Source organism: Benincasa hispida, chromosome 2, assembly GCF_009727055.1.
Source record: "Benincasa hispida cultivar B227 chromosome 2, ASM972705v1, whole genome shotgun sequence".
NCBI lineage: Eukaryota > Viridiplantae > Streptophyta > Magnoliopsida > Cucurbitales > Cucurbitaceae > Benincasa > Benincasa hispida.
In genome coordinates this window covers 1,024,706-1,047,320 of record NC_052350.1, presented here as the reverse complement: position 1 = coordinate 1,047,320, position 22,615 = coordinate 1,024,706, and the positions used below count along the sequence as shown (strand labels likewise).

Below are 22,615 nucleotides of genomic sequence, written 5' to 3'. Positions count from 1 at the left end.
AAACCTTTTAAACGCCAGTTGTTGATGGTAGAGACAATCAGAATAAAGATTTAGACAAATTTGAAATTGACATAAATGTGAAGATACTAGGATGAAGGGTATAATTTCAATTTCTTCTTTTACTAAATTTAAATGAGTTAGGAGAAATTAAATCTTTAATATACATCCTTAAATCAATTCAACTTCACTAATCCTCAACAAATTAATTTGTAAAGACTATTACAGTTAAGGAAAAGCTTATTGATTTTAAATCAATAAGTCTGGTAATTATACATTCTAATTGGACTGGAACTGCAAACTACACAGTAATAATTCATTTTTTTTAGTTTAAGACATACTAAGTCAGTTCGAGCATAACTCGGTGGATAAAGACGTCAATTACTATCTCAAAAGTCATCGATTCAATCCATGCTATAATTATTGAGCTTAAAAAGACATTACATTTGAATGATGTGCAAGAAGAAAAGTTAGTTCTATTCACAGGAGACACGGGCAAATTGCAATACATAAAAAGACATACCATATGTCAGGCTTGTTAAAAGAGACCCATTCTCACTCTTACATTTATAGTGCTGCTAAAGACTTAAGAAACAAGTTGCCTGCAGAATGCGAGATATTAGTGGGAGTTTACAGGAAAGTACAAATGAAATGAAAGAAACATATTTGAAGGAGAAGGCTTTGGATTAAAAATCCAACTATAATTTACATAACTGTAGGACAAAATAAAGAAAAAGCGGCTTCTCAATGTTAGGGTGGAAGCCTCAATTACAACAATAGAGAGAAGAATTTTTAGATTAATGTTACATATTATACCATTGTGTAGGGTAGGTAGGTAGGTATCCCCAGCAAAATGAATTAAACTAAACATAAATTATGGATGTTTCTGTAGTTTTGAAACCAGTGGAAGACACATGGGAACCCCCAAAAAAGAAAGAGGAGCCTCCAAAAAAAAATGAATAAATTTATGAACGATCACGAAAGACTGGAATTCTCACACTAGTTTTTTACTGTAGTCTTGAGCTTCTTTGTGGCTCTCTCAGAATCCTCTGTAGCTGAAACACTAGCATGCATCGTCCCCATATCGTTTACATCCTAGGAATAAAGAAAACAATTTAGCAGTGTTAGAAATCTAACCTCTAAACTAGAATTAAGATCTGAAATATATTGATATAGAAAGGTAATAAGAATTACAAGATAAACCAAGACCTAGATCATCAACAATTGCCTCCCTTTCGTCACTCATCCTCCTATTTATAACAAGATACACTAGCTCACTCCCTATCTAATTACCCCGATGTTTCTTACTATACCATACTATCATCTTTAACTAGGTACCTCACACAGAGTCATATAACATGAATATTTGTTTTCTAAAGCAAGAGATTATATGATAATATACTGTTGAGAAACAGTAGAAATAAGATCAAGATAGCATCTGCATACCTTAACAATAGACGGAGATATGGCTCGCCTAGTTGCTCGCTTACCGAGTTCTATTTGCACAGAGATTCTAGCTTGCGATAGATCCACTCCGGAACTCTGTAATGCATGGGTGAGAGTATTTAATAACCTGCTAACCAACAAAATGTAATTGATTATTCAATCAGTTGTCAAACTATTGGTTTATACCCAGAAGATCAAATTGGTCAGGCTGATAGAAATTACAAAAGCTCACCCTTGAGAATATACACTTGAAATGTTAATGGTACCCCCTTCAATGGTCAAATCTTGTTCTTTCTGCATTTCACTTGCAACAGCAACGTCGTTATTGTAGCATCTGGCCTCACATGACCGGATTTCGGGGCGTAATGAGGGGTGATCAGTTTCACATGACAATTGCTTTGGGGGTTGAGGCACTACATTTCCATCCCTTGTAGTTGCATAAACTTTTGGCGGGATCGACATGGGAAACAATGCTGCATTATTTGTTCTTCCAGGATGGTGATCAATTGCTTTCAAGGTAGAAGCAGAACTTGTGTCAGAATCTACCGCATTATGTGAACTTCCAGGAACAATTGGAGATAACGGAGAATTTTTCTCAATGAATTTTGCTGCTAAAACTAGTGCAGGAACAGAACCACTGTTTATCCCTCGAGATTGATCGTTATAAACATCTGCACTCCGTTGATTGTTTCTCTGTGCCAACCATAAGTTGATATTTAGAAATAAAACTTAGCTGTTTACAGATGATCTATTTAGTATACTGATTAGGGTCTTATCCACATACAGATTCTTTTATGCACAAAATTGAATATATAAAACATGCTGATCCAAAATACTAAGAATTAGAGTAGGAAATTTTTCAGATTACAAATTGTATGCAAAAAAGCTAGAAGCATGTGATTACCAACGGCACCAGTTTTGCCATTTCATGATTCCATTCTCGGTATGAACCTTCGTACTTCTGGACCTTTTCCTGTAAGAACTGAATGTACTCCACCACCTGAATAAAAAAATTCCAAAGCACGTTAGATATCAATAAAATACGACATGGATAAAATAAAGGGAATTAATACGAGGCGTACCTCTAATAAGAAAGATGCCTTGTCCCTCTTTTGATCACTATGAGGAATGAGGCCTCTAAGCATCTGAAATCTGTAAAACAGGCAGTAAAGATGTTATACAAGAAGTACTTGGCACTAACCTCCAAGAGGAATGCTACTTCTCTTTAGTATAGGAAACAGAAGTTCATTAGACGAATAAACTATACGAGGCAAGACAGAGAAGATACATAAAAGACCATTGTATTTGTTCCTATTAGAACTCTAGGACACGGTTGTACAACTTATAAAACAAATCCTGTTTAAGTAAGGTCATCGTAATTTGTTTCTACTGGCATTTGCTTAGGTATAATTAGTACAAAAACCACTGTGAAGAGCACTTCAAGAGGAGTGGGGGGGAAACACTACATACTGTTCATTTCTTGTTCCAAATAAAGATTCATCCATAAAGGTATATCTCACCAGAGCTGACACATGAAATCGAACTACTTTGCCCCTTATAAAGATGAAAAAGGAGTGTGAAGTGTGTAAATTCTATGACTTGGCCGGAAGTAATGAAACTAAAGTTGTAGTCGTAAATTGAAATCCTATTGTAAAAGACTAGTAGTTGGTAGTAAGTGCGTAAAACTACCAAGATTCGATAATTTTCCAAACGCTCCTAATATGAACAGTGCAGCAACGTTTAGCACAGGTTCTCCAAGCTATCATCATATTATCGAGTATATAAACAAAACAGATTAGGAAAAAGATAATCAGCAGAGAAGTTCGGTTTGACAGCAATAATTTGCTGACAAATTAACGAATTCTAAGTTGAATAATAGGAGAAACACTTGCCTGTCGTTTATCTTACTTCTTCTTCGCTGCTCTGTTGCAGAGTGCTTTGATCTAGGAGTGTTCGCCTTTTGATCAGAGGTGTTTCCATCAACTTTAATCCTCAATCCTCCTACAGAAATATTTCAAAACGTTTTGTTGCGAGGAGATGCATTCAATACAGTAATAGGAGAAAGTTGGAAGAATTACTGTCTGGTATGATCATAATGAATAATACCTTTATTGGCGGTAGAGGTCTCTTTCTTGATGACAAAATCGCCATCGTCGTCAAGTTCTTCGTCCTGAGAGGTACTCTTGGCGGACTTTAGCATCTCCATGAAGGTCGGGTTCTTGGTTCCTGTCGGCCTATGGAGATTTCCTTGGAATCAATTTCACTACGAATTTCAGAATTGAACTGAAAAGGAGAGAGAGAGAGAGAGAGAGAGAGAAAGATAAAGACTGACTGAGAGGATGAGAGACAACTGAAAGTGTTGTGATGGTTGTTCGAAGAAGATTGCGACGGCCGCTCCATGGACGCCGTCCATTGGCTCGTGCTCGCCCGAGGTTCTGTTCGCAACCCGAAATTAAAATTAAAATTATTTTTTTTTAAAAAAAAAGGGACAAATAATAAAAATAAGGAAACAGAAACCGTCGATTTATATTGTATGGGCCCCTACGCTAAGCCCGATTCTTTAACCAGCCCACCTTAACTTTCACACTTTATTGCCTATTTTCCATTTTTTTATATCGCTGCCAGCTACTCTAATTAGGCATGATATCACACTTTGCGTATAATTTATATTTCATGGACCATTTCAGAAATTTTTTCGTCCAAATTACTAATGCATATGTATTAGTCTGCTTCTAATAAGTTCATCCGAAAAAATTAGCATAATTCAACTCGTATAATATATATATTATAAACTTTGAAGTTCACATGCCGTAAAGAAAAAAAGAAAAAGAAAAATTGTGCATAAAAATATAATGAAGAATGTAAAAGTTGATTGTGATTTCTTTTACATATTAAGTTTTCTAAATAAATTTCATTTAAAATTTTAGGCTATAATTAAAATCCAAATATATAAACCTAAAAAATTAAGTGAGAGCGGAAAGAGAGTGAAACAGTAATTTCTTGAACAAATTAAGTTTTCTATATAATTTTCATTTAAAACTATAGAATATAATTAAAATTCATAATATATGTGCCTAAGAAATCTCGATGTCAAAAGTAATTAAAATATTTAACTTTTTATGTTTTAAAATCATATTTGTAATATTTTTAAGTTCAGTTGTTTTGATTGTAATTTTGGTTTGGTCTTTTTATTACATTAGATCAATGAAAGATAATAAAAATATGAAACTACAATTATTATCCGTATAAGAAATACAACCTAGCATCATCATTTACATTCCAAAATGAGATTAATTTTCTTCTGAAATTCGTTTTTAAACCAATATCTATATCAAATTTTCACAATCACAATATAGTTTTGATATTCACCCATTTTTCAACTACTCATTAATGCTAAACTTGGAATAATTATAGAATAATGATATTTACTTTTTGCATGCGATAATGCAAATGAGAAGGTTTTGTAAGTTCATACCATGGGGTCTATCTCCCACAATAATATTCTCCTTCCCTGTCTTTCCCTTTTTTACTGCACATTCTTCCCAAAGAGTGAAACCACCTCCGGCCGCTGCCAAAGAACTGCCGTTGGAGTTCTCATCATTTCTCTCGGCGCTGCTACTCGATCGAGCACCAGTGTAAACCGATCCTTCCGGCTTCGGCAGAACCCTCTGATCGAAATACGGAACGTGACTTATACTGTAAGTCCCGATCCCACCGGGGAGAAGATGCTCAACGGAAGGCGGTGGCGCTGGTGGCGGTGGCCTCTCCACATCCGTCTCTTCCTTGGTACTGGCCTTCCTTATGCGCTCTTGTGGTTGCAGGAAATCGTGTGTTTTAAGATAACTACCTGTTCCATCCGCAATTAAATTATTAAACCAAAACCAACCTATTTCATTATAAAAATTATTCACTGCAGCACTGTAAAAAAAAATAAGAACTTGACAAACCCATGGATCAGTTTCTATTGACTTTGACATAAATTCTCCCGACTTTGTTACAATGAAAACCTCCACATATCAGCCCATACATGATTGTTCTCACTTATATACCATGAATATCTCCTTTCTAAGGATTACTATTCCTTAATTTACATCCAAAATAGCCTCTTTTTTGTATTTGTTAGTTATCCACACCAATTTATACATACCACTAATCTCACAAGATCATCTTGACCCTTAAATATTTAAATGTTAAAGAAACTCGTATGATATTAAATATTAGGTAGGTAGCAACCATAGATTAAATCCATAACTTCTTAGCTTTTTATCAAAGTCATTCTCATATATTATTAAGCTAACTCGTGATGGCTACATCTAAAACAATTATTAAGAGGTAGCTATACTGTGTGGACGGCAACTTGAAATATTCTTTAAAAAAAAGTTTTCTTCTCTCTCTTTCTTCCATTTGAATTTTGTTCTAATATCACATTAGAAAGTTGGTAAGAGATCTAACCAACACATTTCAATAAATATTGCAATTTCAATTAGGATAATACTTGAAGTGCATCTCGGGATGCATCCATCTTTATGAGTACCATCACTCACATCAAAAAAATAGTAAATATATTTTGTAAAAGATTATAAGAACTTGACACATAATATAACATGATTGGATAAGTAGATAATTAGATAGGATGTACGAACATAGAAGCTACTGAAATGCATCTAAGTAAATACTTAGATTAACCCAGAGCTTATGAACATTTAAAAAGGAAAAAGAAGAAAGAAGAAAAACCAAATTTTCGCTGTAGTGTGAAGAAATGGAAAAAAGGAAGTGCTGGGAGTCATGTGAGATGTCAAATCAAGGGGATGTGGGCAAGGGGTCCCCCGACGCCCCCACTCCCAATCTCAAATTGGGCGCTAGCTTCTAACCGCTGAGGCAACGCTTTTTTTTTTCTCTTTTTTTCTTTTTGGAGATTTTCATCAGCCTATGCGGTTATAGCCCAGCCAGCCCCGCCGAGACTACGCTTTTATAATGGCCCCAGATCCATGATTCAATGCGTGTCACGTGCATATACGTTTCTCCATTTTCTTCCCTTTTTCCCCCTCCTCTTAAATTATAAGTCCCAGCCTTCAACTCAAACATAAATATATATTTTTAAATATCAAAATTAAAATTGAAAATTAATGAATACCTTGTGGGGATGATCTTGGATCTAGCTGTGGACTTGAATGAGTGTACAGTGAGAGGAAGTCGTGTGTTGATTTGCTTCCTGTTCAACCACGTTCAAGATTTATATTCCGTTAAATCGAATTCTTTCAGTTTGTGAGGATTTTAAATTTTCATGGTTGTTTGCTCGATATGATTGAAAATGGGCGGAAAACAAATATACAGCTACAGAATCGAACTGGTAATTTTCGAGAGATGAATTTGATTTATGAGGAAGATGATGAAGAGGAAGAAGTACCTTCGGCTCCAAACGGACGTGGTTGAGGAAGTTCCATCGGAATTATCGCCAATTTTGGAATTGATAGTCGTCCACAACTGGAAGATGAATTATTCTCGCGGAATTTTGATTTGTATCGCTTCGGAAATGGTAGCAGTGGTTTAAGAAATTCAGAGCAAGATAGAGGGAGAAAATTCTTGAAGTAATTCTTAGATCCAAACCAGGCATCGAAAGCAGCCAATTATCAAATTTCTTGAGCAAATCTCCGGCTGCTGGAGATCTCCAAGACGAAACGTTCTCAGTCTCTTTACGACAAAGCTAGGTTTAATTTCTTTTACTCACATTTAGGTACAGCCTTTTCGCACGATTCTTGAATTCTGATCGTTTCTCGAGAAAATTCACTTCCGATCATCAAATTCCAGAGAAACTAAATCTTCTACCGAAGACGAATTCTCCACCACGACGAAATTCTAAAGATCTGTCAACTAAAATATACATAAGAAGAAGTTTAATTCCAGTATGAACAGTAAACGCAAGAGAATTCGAATTGAAGCAAGATTGAAATTCAGATGGTTTTTACCAGTTCAGATGCAGTTCCGACGCCGGAGTGCTTCAACAAAACGATAATGGAGTTTGATTCTGTAACCTTATCTTCGGAAATGGCCGGATTTAATTAGAAACTCGAAAAATTGGAAGATTTTAGAGGGAAAAAAAATGGCACAAGAATTGGTTTCGATCTGAATTCTTTTATCCTTTCTAAAAGTTGTTGTTTGTGAGAGAGCAAACAGTGCGGCGGAAGACGAGGCTTGAGGTCGGAAGAAACTCTCTCTTTTCTTCATACAGTGACAGTCTGATCTTTTTATACACTCGGCGATTCACCCTTTCTCCGAATTGTAGGTAGTTGTTTTCCGTTTGGTTTTACGACGCCGTTTGACTGACGACGTTGCGGCGCCCCTGACGGCGTTACTCATAACAGTCCACCAATTCCCCATCCCGTTTGCTTGTGGTGTGTGTGTGTGTGGTCATATGGTTCACGGAGAGCCAATCAATTTCACGTTTTAATTCCATTTTTAACAATTTAAAAAGATATTATGGAATCCCTTTGTATATTATTAAAATAAAAAATAAATAGCTAAAGTCCTATTTTGGTATTGATTTTGAAGTTTGTTCCGTTTTAATTTACACATTCTTTTATTCTAACTATTGAGTGAATAATTGAACTTCCAAACTATGCCAATTATCGTTGATTAGATAATAATAATAATTTTATGTCAATATATTATTAATTTTTATCTCTAAATTTTAAATTGATGTATTTATAAAAATACAAGATTTAATTGATACAATTATTAGTCTGGAGTTTAACGTGATATAACTCCTAAAATTCATGGTTTAAATTGATAAAATTATAAGTTTATAGTCTAAATTGATGCAACCTTCAAAATTCATATGTATTCAAAATTATATTAAAAATATTGATGGACAAAACAAAATTGAAATAAATTAACGACAAACTAACCATATTCATTAAATTTAATATTTAATAAAACTATATAAACTAAAATTAAATATTTAAAAATATATGGAAAAAAAAAAAAAAAAAAAAAAAAAAACAGAATGATGTCTAAATTCTAGAGATCAAGATAGTATTTCTCACCCTTTTTCTTTTTAATACAGTACTTCATTTTTAAGGGAACACGCACTTAAAATTTATAGCACTTGAAATTTATAGCTCTAGCAAAATAGCACATAGCATATAATTAATAATATTAAAAAAAAAAAAAGATTGCTGCCTAATAGTGGTCTTTGTAATTTAGATTATTTTAAAATAATAATAGTCTTCTCCAATTTTCTTACCCATCTTATTTTAGTCTCTATGTTTTAAATATTTTACTTTAATTTCTAAATCATGGGTAAAAACATAATTTAGTCCTTATCATTGATTTGTATTGGTTATTCAAATATACTAAAACAACAAAATGGAGAAAGAGTGAATGAATGATGATAAGGGCACAAATTTTCAATTATCAACTTAATTAAGTAATTAATTACCCAACTAACGCAATATTTGTTTTTTAAAAAAATACAGTATTTTCATAAATGAATATAGTTAACTTAAATTGGCTTAAAAGTTATAAATCAATCTCGTTAATGTAAATGTATTAAGCTGGATAATGATTGCCAAAGTTTTGTGCACATAAAGCAACACGTAACAGCGTGGCGTGACAATGTATTTAGCAACATATATTAATTTTTTCCAAAAAAAAAAATGTAATATAAGGTTCATATCCCTTTGTTATTAATATACTATAACTAGTGAAATTGGAAGAACATGGAGCTCACATAAACAAGCAGTATACACACACACATATACATATTATATAATTATATGCTTAATTGTTTCATTAATTTAAGCCATATTCACGCAACCGAATCTTCGAGCCACAGCTATGCCTTCTTATTTGATTATTTTATTTTTCTTTTTTAAATAAATAAAATTAAAAGTATTAAACATAATAATATTCGTGAAAAGTGATGGGTATGAGTTTTGTATGGTTTTTCTTGGACGGGAGCCGATCTGACCTGCCGCCAGAATTATCGATTTACTTTTTTGTTTTTCTTAATGTCTTTTAATTGTGAATTTCAAATTTTTCATAATAAATTGTTTTTTACAATAAGATTTAGTCCAGGATTAACGTTAATTTTGGTGGGTCGATTTCGTTAAATTACAAGTATTATATATATTATTTTAGTAACCTTCTCTAACTTTAAAAATAATTTAATAAGACCCTCTTTTGAATAGGTTAAATATGTCTCTAAATTTTTTTATTTTTCTTTATCTAACTGGTTATATACACATATTTGACGTATTTTTTTCCTCATATGCACATGCCCTACTGAACACAATATAAAGTTTTTTATTAGTACAAATTTAAGATGGAGGATTTGAACCGCGGATCTCTTGGTCCTCGAGATTTAGATTGAACTAATTTCGCATTAACGACACAATCTAAAATTTAAAATTTCATTAAATATTAAATTATATTTATCATTAGATATAAAATTGAACGTTTATATTAAATATTTTTAAAATTCGAAGAACTCGTATGTGACAAATACAAAGAACATTAAAAGAAAAAGTTCAGAAGTTTTGTAATTTTAATTTTAACTAAATTATCAAAAAAAATATATCTTTTTTTCCTTAAACGATTGGATTAAATATCACAAATTCATGTATTGGTTTCAATTATACTTCAAAATCTTTAATTTTAAATTTTAAAGTTTAAAGTTTTTTTTTTTTTTAACAACGATATTTTCCTGTAAATGCATTGACGAAACTTTTTGTACATATTCATGTGTTGCTTGAACAAATTTCAAACACACGTGAGAAGTAAATTTGAGGGTTAATTCAGATTAGAAAAAAAAATCATAAACTAAATAACGAAAAATTGGAGAAGCAAATCCAACCAGAGAAAAACGAAAACATGTGTGGTTTACAATTGCACCACATACTTTTTTTTTTCAAACTTCCATAATTAAAATAAAAATAATAATAACGATCCAGTTATATAATTGTAATCAATGGCAATGGTTTAAGGGTAATTTTCCATAGTTTAGTATCTGATTTAATTTAATAGAGGGTAGAATTAACAACTAGTTCGCAATGTAAAAGATAACTTTATTGTTATCATAGTACTTTTATTATCCATTTTTATTATCGTTATCTTTTTAGGCTAAATAATTAAAAAAAAAATGTTAACGAACATTACATTTTGTGTCAAAAATATTCTTGAAATTTCAAAAGTTTCAAAAATACTTTTAAACTTTTAAAAATAGTTTAAAAAAATACTTCTGTCATTAGTTTTGGATGGAAATCGTTAATTTTTTTTCCAAAACTACCCCTAAACTTTCAAAATTTTAAAAAATACCTTTAACTTAAAGGTTAAAAATACCTCCAACATTAGTATATGAACAGAAACCTTTAATTCATCGTGAGAAAAACAACTTTAAAAATTAAAAGAAAAGGTTAAAAATCAGATGCTCCTACCATTAATATGGTGATCAATTTGTTTGAAGTTTTATTAAGATCGAAAAAACAATTTCAAAACAAATTAGGTAGATATCCTCATTTTTTTCATTTAGATACTTTCATATTTCTTTTACTTTTTTAATTTTTAGCTTACATCAATTTTCTCAACGACCAAAATAGAAAACCAAAATTTTAAGTTAAAACACAAATCTCACAAATTTTCACAAAACCATAAAATCAAAATATGCTTTTTAAATATACCAAAACAATAAATAGTCAAATAAAAATAGTATTTGACTATCAACATACACACTTACTATCGTACAACTTCGTTAAAGTATGCAATTTAAAATTATTTGGTACTTTATTCATTATCTTTCTTCTTATTATAGTTTGTATACCTTAATTAAAGTGCATAATTTTATTTGTTTGTTTATTTTAGACAAACAAGTATCAAATAGTTAACAAAAAGGGGAGTAAACATGTATTGAAGAAGGGGGGAGAAAAAGATGGAAAATAAAGAGGTAATACGGTAGGGGTGGAATCGGTTCGATTTGGTGGCCAAACCGAACCGTTTTTGTTTATACATGGAACCGAACCAATCGGTTCGGTTCGGTTCCATGAATCGTTTTTTTTTTTTTTCCCATTCTTCTTCCTTTTATTTTCCTTCTTCCTTCCAAGTTCCATAAAACGAACGAAGCAGCGAAAATTTTTACATGGACCGGTTCGAACGAAGCGAACGGAAGAAGAACGGCGAAAGTAGAATGGAAGCGGCGGTCTACGAAAGAAGGATGGCGGCGGCGAGGCGAAAGTCTTTCAAAAGTCGCAGAAGTGGCGGTCCTCTGGTTCATGAAAGAGGAACGGAGTCCGGCGATACTTTCCTCTAGTCTTGTCAACGAAAGAAGAACGGCGGCAAAAAAAAAAAAAAAAAAAAAAACCTATAAATTCTCCTTTTGAAAGCGTTGCGATTGCTAATGCGTGCGACTGCAGGGGTGGAATCAATGTCCGCTGCATTGAGTTAAATTTAGGTTATTTGTTATTAAATAAATATTAATATTATATATATATTTATATTCAAACGGTTCGGTTCAGTTTAGAAATCGGTTTCCAAGCTTTGAACCGAACCGTTTAAATTCGGTTTCAACAACCTGACGAATCTCATCGAACCGAAAAATTCGATTTTGCTTATAAATAGGTCGGTTCAATTCGGTTTTGCAATTCGGTTCGGTTTGAGCAGTTTTTTTATCCACCCCTATGATTCGGTATTTAATGATTTATGTTCATATAACAAGAATGATACTTTTTATTTTTCTTAAGTTTAAGACTATTTTTGAAAGTTCATAAGTATTTTTGAAATAAAACTTTTGACCATTTTCATCCAAAACTAATGGCATTGATATTTTTTAACTTATTTGAAAAGTTTAAAGATATTTTTTAATTTTATTTTTTGTAATTTAGTTTTTATTTTTATTTTTTAATGGTATTTTGAAATATGTAAAAAATGGGAAGGACCGGTGAGTGAGTGGGGCAAGCTAGTTGAGGTTGACCTGCAGCTCACGTGCAAAAAGAACCGCAGAAAACGACGACGTTCGTAAAAAGGAAACTGCGGATTAGCACAGCCGACCAAACCCCTGCAACTCTCTGCTATAATGTCCTCTCACCAATAATAATATTAATAATAATTAATTTTTCTTAAATACAAAAAATATATAACTCACCCACACAATTAAATGGCTAAATAAATCCACCACCAATAAGAATTAATGGCCAGTAAAAGAAATAAAATAAGAAGCCAATGGATAAGTATACGTTTCCGTGTCTAATGATTTGTGTTTTTTTCCCTCTCTTAGTCTTTTTTTTCTTTTTTTTTTCCCTAAAGAAGTATTAGAAATAAATTAACCAAAGTTTAATATCCAAGCCTCCTCGTAAAGAGAGAATCAATGGGCAGATCAAAAGAGTCTATGCCAACTACTCCACATAAGCAAAGAAGAGTGATTTGACAAGACTAACCCCAAAATTATCGAAAGATACTGTCACCCTAGTAAGACGGTGTGTCACCCTCATTGCCACTATCGTACACTAAAGCGAAAGACACAACCCACGTAGCCTCAACAAGGAGACAATTTCGTCCACTAAACCAGTAAGCTTAGAAAGATCACAACCCCACACAATTTAACAATATTAATAAGGTTAGCACAATCATATCCCACAACCATGGAGAGAAACGAGCAAACATCAACCCGAACCAAAAAACCATGCGTGCACTTGATCACTGCAAGGACCTCTAGACTCTTGATGGCCTGTTTCACCATCACATTCTAACAACCCGCACGAATAAGAGATGTAGCAGAGCCACTCTAGGACACATCAACGTCAAACTTCTACGAGTCATCCACATGTACATATATACCACGAGATCACCTGAATCAATTGACTTCCCTCTTGCACAGGTAAGGTGATGTACTAACACCAACTCCAAAATCCTCAGCATGTAAACAAATTTTGTGAAATGGTGTTGTTCGCACGAGATTTCAAGAGAATTTTATTTTATGGAACTTGAACTTGATTTGGTGTTGATTTGATGCGATGTGGTCCGATCTCTAGTACTTGATTCTCTGATTCTCTCTCAGTTGGGTGGATGTGCTTGGCTTGCAGAAGAAAAACACTGAACGTTCTTGAAGTACAAGTCTTGGAAGAGTGTTTGTGTCTTCAATGGTCTTCTGTCTTCTAGGAGTGCATATTCACGGTCTTAGGATCTTCTGCTTGTTGATGAATTCTCTATGGGCTATCTGAATGTAGAATTGCTTGTATTTTCAAAGGACTTCAGTCTTCAAGATGGTCAGAATGCTTGTATCTTCAAAGGACTTCAATCTTCAGAATGTTTATTTTCGAAGGACTTCAGTCTTCAGAATGCTTGTATCTTCGAAGGACTTTAGGGAGTATTCCGATTGTAGAGAATTCTCTATAAGCTTTTTGCAATATAGAATTGTTGACTCTCCAAATGAGGGGAGTTTCTCTATTTATAGAGTTCACAGGTGGGCTTGGGTTTGGTTGATCTATGGGTCTGGCCTTTGGGCCCAATTAGTTAGACTTGGGCTTGGTTGGTCGACGAGTATGGCTCTTGGGCCGAATTAATCGAATTTATGCCTGATTTGACACTTGGGTCAAATTCAACATATTTGTGGGCTTAGTTGGACTCTGACCCAAATAATAATATCAAATAGGGCCAAAATAATCTTATCTGATTCAACGATCATGATAAAACCACGTGGCGTCATCGAAATTTGTTTCAACTTCAATTTGGGGCATATGTCAACTCCTAATTGAGCCCAAATTTAATGATTTGGAATTTCGTTGTTAATTTCGTAAATGACGTGGCAACTTGTAATTGGTCCAAAATTTCTTATTCAACCGGTGTCACCATCAGAAGCAAAGTTACACAATTTAATAAGGTCTCGATAATTCCACACATCGCACAAAATGATAGTCGCGATCGCCCAATCCAAATTCTTGAGATGATTCATCAAATCGTCCCAATAATTGGGCAAGTTCCTGAAACCTTTGCAAGAATTCATCCCTCCTCATTCCTCAGGTAAAATTTATAAATTGAGTTAATTAAATTCCTAAATATTATAATTTATTCCCTAAATTGTTTGCATTTTTTAAGTATAAATCATAATATGAAGGAAAAAAAGAAACAATAAAGCAAGCTTAAAATAAAGAAAAAGTCAATTGAGAGTCCCAAGATAGCTAGGATGATAGGGCTGCTAGCTACATGTACATATGGTTCCAAAGTAATTAAAAGATTCTCGTACAAAGAAACATCCACTCATACTGGCTAGGTTCATGCACGAACCTTGTTCCCTCTTTGTATTTTAAGTCTATAAACAATCCCATATGCAAATCAAGTAAATTATTAATTAAGGTCACATTATATATCATAATCACGGTATCTTCATTGTTTTCTTCCCTTTTCATTTTTTTAAACAGTAATTAATTTAATCTCCATAATTTTTGTTTTTAAGAATTCACAATAATTACTAGATCGAATGATATATAAAAATCAATGCACGAAAGTATTTTTATAATGAAATTTACTATAGAAATATAGGACCAACCTTTAAAATGATTCGCTATATAGAATAAACACAATTTTATTAACTACTTTAAAATCAATTTCAAACACATACCTTCAAAGACATTATATTGTGAAGTCAAGGTTGTGCTGTATTTTTAATTATTGTTATTATAGCACTCTGTTGACCGATCTTCAAATCATTCGGTTGTAAATGTATATATACCCTATAACTATTGGAAGACTTTCATATTGCGTACTTTATTGAATGAAAACTATTTTTACTATTTTGCCAAGTTAGATGAAAACTAACTTCAAAACTAGACTAATTTTTAATACTATTTTTCTTCATAGGTTGGTTTCTTTGTATTCTTGTTCATGTACTTTCACATGTCCAATTTAATTTATATATTTTTATAAAGTCATAATACCTCTTGAAATTAGTTTATTATTTATTTTTTCTTTAAAAAATCTCTATTAATGTTCTTCTTAACACTTCAAAAATATATCCGTAGTAGTTATGATTAGTATTCAATTAAATGTATATAAAAATTAATTTAAAATATTTTTTTAAAATTATAGAAAAACAAATTGGACAGTAGAAAATATACCAACTAAAATAAAAATAGGACTCAAATTACACAGACCCAAAAAGAAAAAAGAAAAAAAAACTAAATTTTAAAATTTTAAAAGATATTAACTAAAATAATTTCATGTTAATATATGTAATTCATTATTTTCATTAAAAAAAATTAAGATTCAAAATATTAAAATTTTGGCATGAGGAATTTAAAATAGTGGTTTGATAAGCAAGCAATATTAGAAGGTAAAAAATGGCGGTCTCTTAAAGCAGTACGATAAGAGCGGGGAAAGGTATTATCGGGAACCAGCAAAAGCGGCCGCGGAAATGGCGGGACTTGAGAAATTAAATAATATATACTGATTAAATTTTTTTTAAAAAAAAACTGATTAAAATTTAAAAAAAGAAAAAAAAAAGTGTGGGTTTAGTTAATTTAATGTTGAATATTTATGGTAACAGAACAGAGTGTTTCCCCCGTAACATAAACATTCTCTGGCGAAGGGAATCCGTTTAGGGATCCGTTAACAAATCATAAGCGCGTGACTGTCGCATAATATCCAATCAAACTTTGTATTACTTTAATTTAATTACAGCCTAATAGGGAGTTCTAATTTAATAATTTTAATACCCATGACGCTCTTTGATGTCAATGAACGCGTGGCAATTTCTCCGTTTAATCCGGAAGGTATCACGTGATTAAAAAAATGTCTGCCCACCACATCCTCACCCTCTCCTCTCCTTCATCACGTGGCCAACTCAACACACTACGTTGGCATTACCCACTTTATTTTCTTTTAAGCGATGCTTTTATTTTTTTTCCCCAACAAAAATAAATTTAAAAATTCGCGGATCGTTCATTATATAGAGTAAGTTAAGCGGTTGGAAAATTCAAACTTTTAAAAATTGAATTTCATCTTCTTTTTTTTTAATTATATATTGTCACATATGTGTCATATTTATTAAATATAAAACAAACCACAACTTGTTTTTGTTAGTTTTTTTAAGAGTACAGTGATATTTAGAAAGTTAATTCAAACGTGTTATTATCTTAAATAAGATTTAAATATTATTTGATACCTCTATTTTTAATTTTAGTATTTTTTGCCTTATATTTTCAGATTTTTTTTTTTTTATATAATATTGCCTTTGAAAATATTATATACGTAGAATTTTCTTGGTACATTAATTATGGCATGTGAGAAGTTTAATTTTCAATCTTCCGATAAAAAAATGTTATGTCGATCAAAATCACTAAGTTTAATTTTGTCCACATTTATAAAAATGTATGGACCCATACCAATTACCAAGAAGGGGCATCCCTTTCAAGACTATGGGGTCATGCCCCCTTTATTTTTATTTTTTCTAATGTATGTAGAACGTAAGCAGTATTTTGATTATATAGCTCTTTCAAATAAAAATATCTTAATTAATAATAATAATAATAAATAATAATATTTTAACATAAATAAGTAATTTAGTCCTCATTTGATTTTTTCCATCTTTAAAAAATGTGCTTACTTTCTCATAAATTTTTAGCATTGAATTTTATCGTTCAACTATTAACTACATTTTAAAAATAATTGCATGAATTATTTCAAGAATATAGGGAGAAGCAACGTTTATAAACTTAAAAAGTATTGAAAAAATAAAATAAATAAAACAACCGCCAAGTTATTAGCAAACTAAGCATTTATTGACCAGGTGTAAAAGTGAATTTATATAGCTATCTAAATTTATATAGGAAGGGAAGGGAATGGTCAATTTGTTTATTAAGAAAAAAATGGAAGTTTTATTTATGAGTGTAGGGATCAAAAAGTGTAGACAGCCTATCCTACACCACACCCTCAAGGCTTCTCTTAAAATCCCATCTCTCTCCCCCTTTTGACATGTCATCTAATGTGTAACATTGAAACACATTTAAAGATAATATAATATTAATAGCTATGGATTATGAAAATTAATATAGCCCTACCCAAGAACATGTGAGTTAAAAGTATATGCCAAACCTAGGCCTTGTGTTGTCTTTGGATGATGGTTTTTTTCCCCTTTTTAATTTAATTAAAAGTTAGGCTAAAATATCAATTTAATCCCTATATTTTGATGTTTGTTCAATTTTAGTCTATAAATCTCAAATCTAGTCTCGACTGCTTGTTTATTTTATTTTTAAAAAATATTTTGTTATCTATTAACATTTTAACTATAAATAATGAAAATCGTGTTCACATATTATATTTAAATAAATTATTTTAAATTACAAAATTATTGGAAATATTTACAAATAATAGGAAGAATTCATTGTCTATCCGTGATAAACCGCAATAAACTATTACCTATATCTATCTATTCATTTTATATTTGAAAACAATCCTCGTATTTATTTGCACGAAAATTATTGTTACTACTATTATTATTATTTAGTTAATTTTGATCTGCATGTGATTAAGTTCGAGATTTATTGAAGATACAAGATTAAAATTTAACAATTAAGAGTAAAGTGATTAAAATTGAACAAACTTTAAATTATGGGGATTAAAATGATATTTTAACTTTCGAGTATGGGAAAGGAATTTAATTATAGGAAAAAAGGGGGCATGTGTGAAGAGAAGGGAAGGCAACTGTCAGTGGCATAACGTGAAGGGACCCATTGGTTCCTAAGTTTCTATAGGCCCTGAGAATAGGAAAACGGATAGAGGTATTAAGCGATGTCGTTTTAATTGCATTGTCACTGCACGTGATCCATCCCAACCCTCTCACGTGCGCCCATCCTCTGCCCTTCATCTCCCTCCCTCGTCGCGTGCGGTGGGGACCTAAACCAAACTCCCCTTTTCACGCCGTCTCTCCACCGTTTGTTTGGTCTTAACGGATTCCGTCACGTTCCCGAACACAAACGCCCTCTAAATTCAACAAGTTTATTAAAATTATTGGAAAATGCCTCGAGCTATCAATCATAGTTTGTAAAAAAATTTCTAATGTTCATTCACTTTATAACAATTAATAACATATTCACATAAAAACTTATTATAATTTAATTTTAGTAAAGTACATGAACGGAATGTATGATTCATTGAAAATACAACAAGTAAATTTAAATTTGAATAATTGACCGTAGAAAAATAAAAAGAGAATAAGATCTTACAAGGATCAAAATAATACATTAACTTTTATTTTTTAATTCTAAAATGTCGTTAAAATAGTAATGTGAACATATTTTATTGAGTATGCTTGATTAATTAACTTGTTAATTTTAAAATATTTTATTTTTCTATTTCTGTGAGTGTCAAAACCAACTTACACGCTTGACTAATCTTAAAAGACATCTTGCTTGACCCTATAACATTTGGATGTCAAAAAAATTCGTAAATTTTGAGTTTTTTTTTTTTTTTTTTTCTGATATGACATTTTAAATTACAAATATCATTAGAAAATTTACCATTAGACCAACTTATGATGGTTTTTCAAATACAGCATTGCAATCACCGAATCTTTTAAATTAGGTTTAAAATTTTGAGTATTTTTTTTTTTTCTGATATGACATTTTAAATTACAAATATCAACTAAAAACTATTATATTTATTCCATTGTCACATTGACACTTTAAAATGAAATGATTAAAATGATACAAATTAACTTTTAGAGACCAAACATACTTACTATTAAAAAATGGTGACTAAACAAAATTTACTTCTCTTCATTATTATTATTTTGACTAGTTTTCGTAGTTTAGAGTTTGTTTAATTTTAATTTATATATTTTTAAATATCAAATTTTAATTTATACGTTTTTAATAAATCTTGAATTTAATCCAAAATTAATATTTATCTAAATTTTTTTAAATAATAAAAATAACTTTCATACGATCAAATCAGTTACAATGCGTGATTGTGTTTTCAAGCTTCCAGTAGAAATAGCAATAAACATTAGACAATATATTTTTTAAAGAACAATAAAGATAAAGTTAGACATTTGGAAATTTAAAGCATAGGAAAAAAATTATTCTTTAACCTACAATTTGTATTAAATAATAATAATAATAATTTTTCATTCAACGAGTTGGCGTATAGTGGCAGTTACCTTTTACCAACCGCGAAAAGTTTTCTCTAAAAAACAATAATAAAATAAAATAAACTACGGTAAATTTTCTTCTTAAGATTCAGGTTTTCTTATAATTGGCAATCATGGCTATTTGTCACCCTACCGTTAAAGCTTTGTCATTTTTATCCTCTAGGAATTATTTCTACATTGCCATACTCTTTTCTTCTTTGATTTTTAGTTCTCCATATTGTTGGTGCGGATCTCACTCTTCTAGGCAAGAAGCATTGTTCGACCTAATCCTTTTAAAATACCCGTATAGATATGATGTCAAGTCAAATATATTATGATGTTTAAATTAATATATAGAGTATTTAGTCCAGTTAAACACATAGTGAATTACTTACTCCATGAAATCATTGATATGATATTATTTATAAGACCTGACATCAATTTGGAGACATGTGTGATACCAGTAATGTCATAATTAATGGGCATGGCCCTTCAAACTGTCGACGATAAGTTTGACTCAGTCGTTTTTCCTTTATTGAAATTCCAAGAACTTGACTGGTCAATCGAAAATCGGAAGTAGGACTTTTTCCTTTGGACCACACGTATCCTTGTGCATATTCCTTTTGGACCTGAATCCGTCCATAGATTGTAGACCGTATTTGAAGCAATCTCCAACACATCTATTTATTTAGTAATAAGTTCGTAAACTTTAATTCTATCGTCATCGATCGTAAAATCAAATGAATGGAAATTAATTAAAATAAACAATTTCAGGCAGATCAACAGGGGGAAATTTTAAGGGGGGATGGGGGGAATCAACAAAGTTAACTATTGAAATTCAAGTTACAAGAACGTCAAGAAATTTCAAACGTAATTGCAAACTGGAGGAAGTAATAAAGAAGTAGAAAATATCTACTTTCGGGAAACAATTTGATAATTACCCACAAATATCCGGAATTTCTTTTATAAACGTTTTTAGCTCATCAATTGTCAGTATGAAATATCGAACACAGTAATTATTCACTTGCATTAACTTTTTGTCCGTATTTTAAAAATCCAAACTAATTTTGTAAAACTATAACTTTAAAAGAAAATGTTAGAAAAGAATTAAATATTCTTTTTAATATTTGGGAAAACTTGAGAGAGGGACTTGGAAATAAAATAAACTAAAACCGAAGGGCCTATTTGAAAAATTTTAAAACAAGGATTTTAATAAGAATAAAATCTTATTTCATTTTTTATATATGTGTTCGTTAATGAGTTCATAAATTAGATTCCAATTTAAAAAACTATTTAAAATTTATTTGATATTATGTATTTATAATTCATAACACTAATTATAATTACCGCAAAATTTTGATAGATAATAAACTATTATTACTTTATTTGTTAATATGATTTGTGCTACCAAATTTATATAAATATTGTTTTGTAAGATTATACTTATATTAAAATGTATTGAATTTATAAGATGACATATTGTATTTTCAAATGTTTTTATCTTCATCTATGTAATCATACATTTTAAATTTTAAAATTCAAAATCTGAATATAAATAAAACATAAAAATATTATTTTTAAAATTTGCACTATCTAGATCACTTAATTCAAAAAATAGTTTTTATAAATAGAATCCAAATTGTCATAAACACATATTTATTAAATTCAATAAATTTTAAAATATAAAATATAGTCTAAATTGTCAATCGAAAAGTTTTTATGAATTGGAAGTTGGGGAATGACCATAGTTTCATTTAATTTATAATATGATATTTTAGAAGAAGAGAGTTATATAAAAATTTAGTTAAATTGGGTAAATAATTTTTTTTAAAAAAAAGTAAGCCCGAAAATGGAAAGTGGTATTTAGATTGTAGTACTAAATAAAAGAGAAAACAGAAAAAGGAAAAAGGGAGAGGGAAGTCAGGAAAATAATAGTACGGGAGAAGGCACGTGCCGGGCATGCGAGTGGAGAGAGGCGGTGGGATATCTGAACCTATCCATCTCCCTTTCTCGTGACGGCGTCACGTGGGGAGAAATCTGCCAAGTAGGACCCACAAATTTCACTAACCGGTCCCACCAAAAAAGCAGATGAGATTGGATTGTGGAAAAAAGTAATTTTCTAATTTACTTAATTAAGCTAATAGTTGCATATATTTAACTGTCAGTGATTATGTATATAGTATATATATTATTTAAAAAAAAAAAAAAAAGTTGTTGGGAGGGCTAGAGAGCATGTGCTCGCTTTTCCATAGTGACCTGTCGTGTATGGGTCATTTTTTGAGATCTCTCACAGGGTTTTCGGATGACGTGTTCCCACTCACGTGCTTTGCCACGTGATCCTTTCTTCTTCTTTCTTTTCTTGGCTCGCTGGACCTCACATTCTTCTCTTCTCCCTCCTTTATTTTACATCCCCTCAATTATAAAAATTATCCTCAATTTTCATAGTTCTTTTAAAAATACTCTTATATATTTTTAACACAAAAATAACAATTTACATCCCTAAACGTTAAGAGTTGTATCAATTAAAATACTAATTTTTGTAAATATATTGATTTACACCATTATCTGGATTAGGTTCGATCGGTTCAATTTGTATATTATTGAATAATTTTGAGTAATTTATAGTACATAATCAATCTTTTACAAAGTGAATAAATAGACATCAATAAACAAATAAAGGAAACTACATAAATGGAAGATACCCAAAAGAAAAATAATAATTAGAAACAAACCCTAATTACCTTTTAACACCCTCCCTCAAACTCAACATGGTAGATTGGCGAACAACTTGAGTTTGCAAAGATAACTTCCGAAATAAATCAGCAGGTCTAGGATGGAAACAGAAATCCACGAAGAGCCAAAATACGAAGAACTTCTAGGTTGAAACGAAAACCCACAAATAGCAAAATCAAGAACCTTTTGAACTAGAAACATTGATTCTCATGTAGATATCCATATCAAAACCTACGAAGAACGAACAATAACTTCTAAGCTAGAACAAAGAACCTCACAAAGATCTCCAACAAAACCCGAATGGTCGAATTGGAAATGGAACAAAGA

At 31.2% G+C, this 22,615-nt stretch overlaps 1 protein-coding gene across 1 annotated transcript; it reads right to left on the bottom strand.

Moving 5' to 3' along the window:
• Positions 1–453: 453 nt before the first annotated feature.
• On the bottom strand, positions 454–7,692 carry LOC120072193 (transcription factor BIM1). Its single transcript, XM_039024600.1, has 12 exons — positions 7,410–7,692; positions 6,851–7,314; positions 6,578–6,655; positions 4,919–5,290; positions 3,776–3,878; positions 3,550–3,677; positions 3,336–3,444; positions 2,526–2,595; positions 2,348–2,443; positions 1,676–2,136; positions 1,444–1,570; positions 454–1,092 (listed from the first exon to the last, which is right to left on the bottom strand). The coding sequence occupies exons 2-12, from the start codon at positions 6,885–6,887 to the stop codon at positions 997–999; spliced, it is 1,677 nt and encodes a 558-aa protein (XP_038880528.1). The 5' UTR covers positions 6,888–7,314; positions 7,410–7,692; the 3' UTR covers positions 454–996.
• Positions 7,693–22,615: the final 14,923 nt, after the last annotated feature.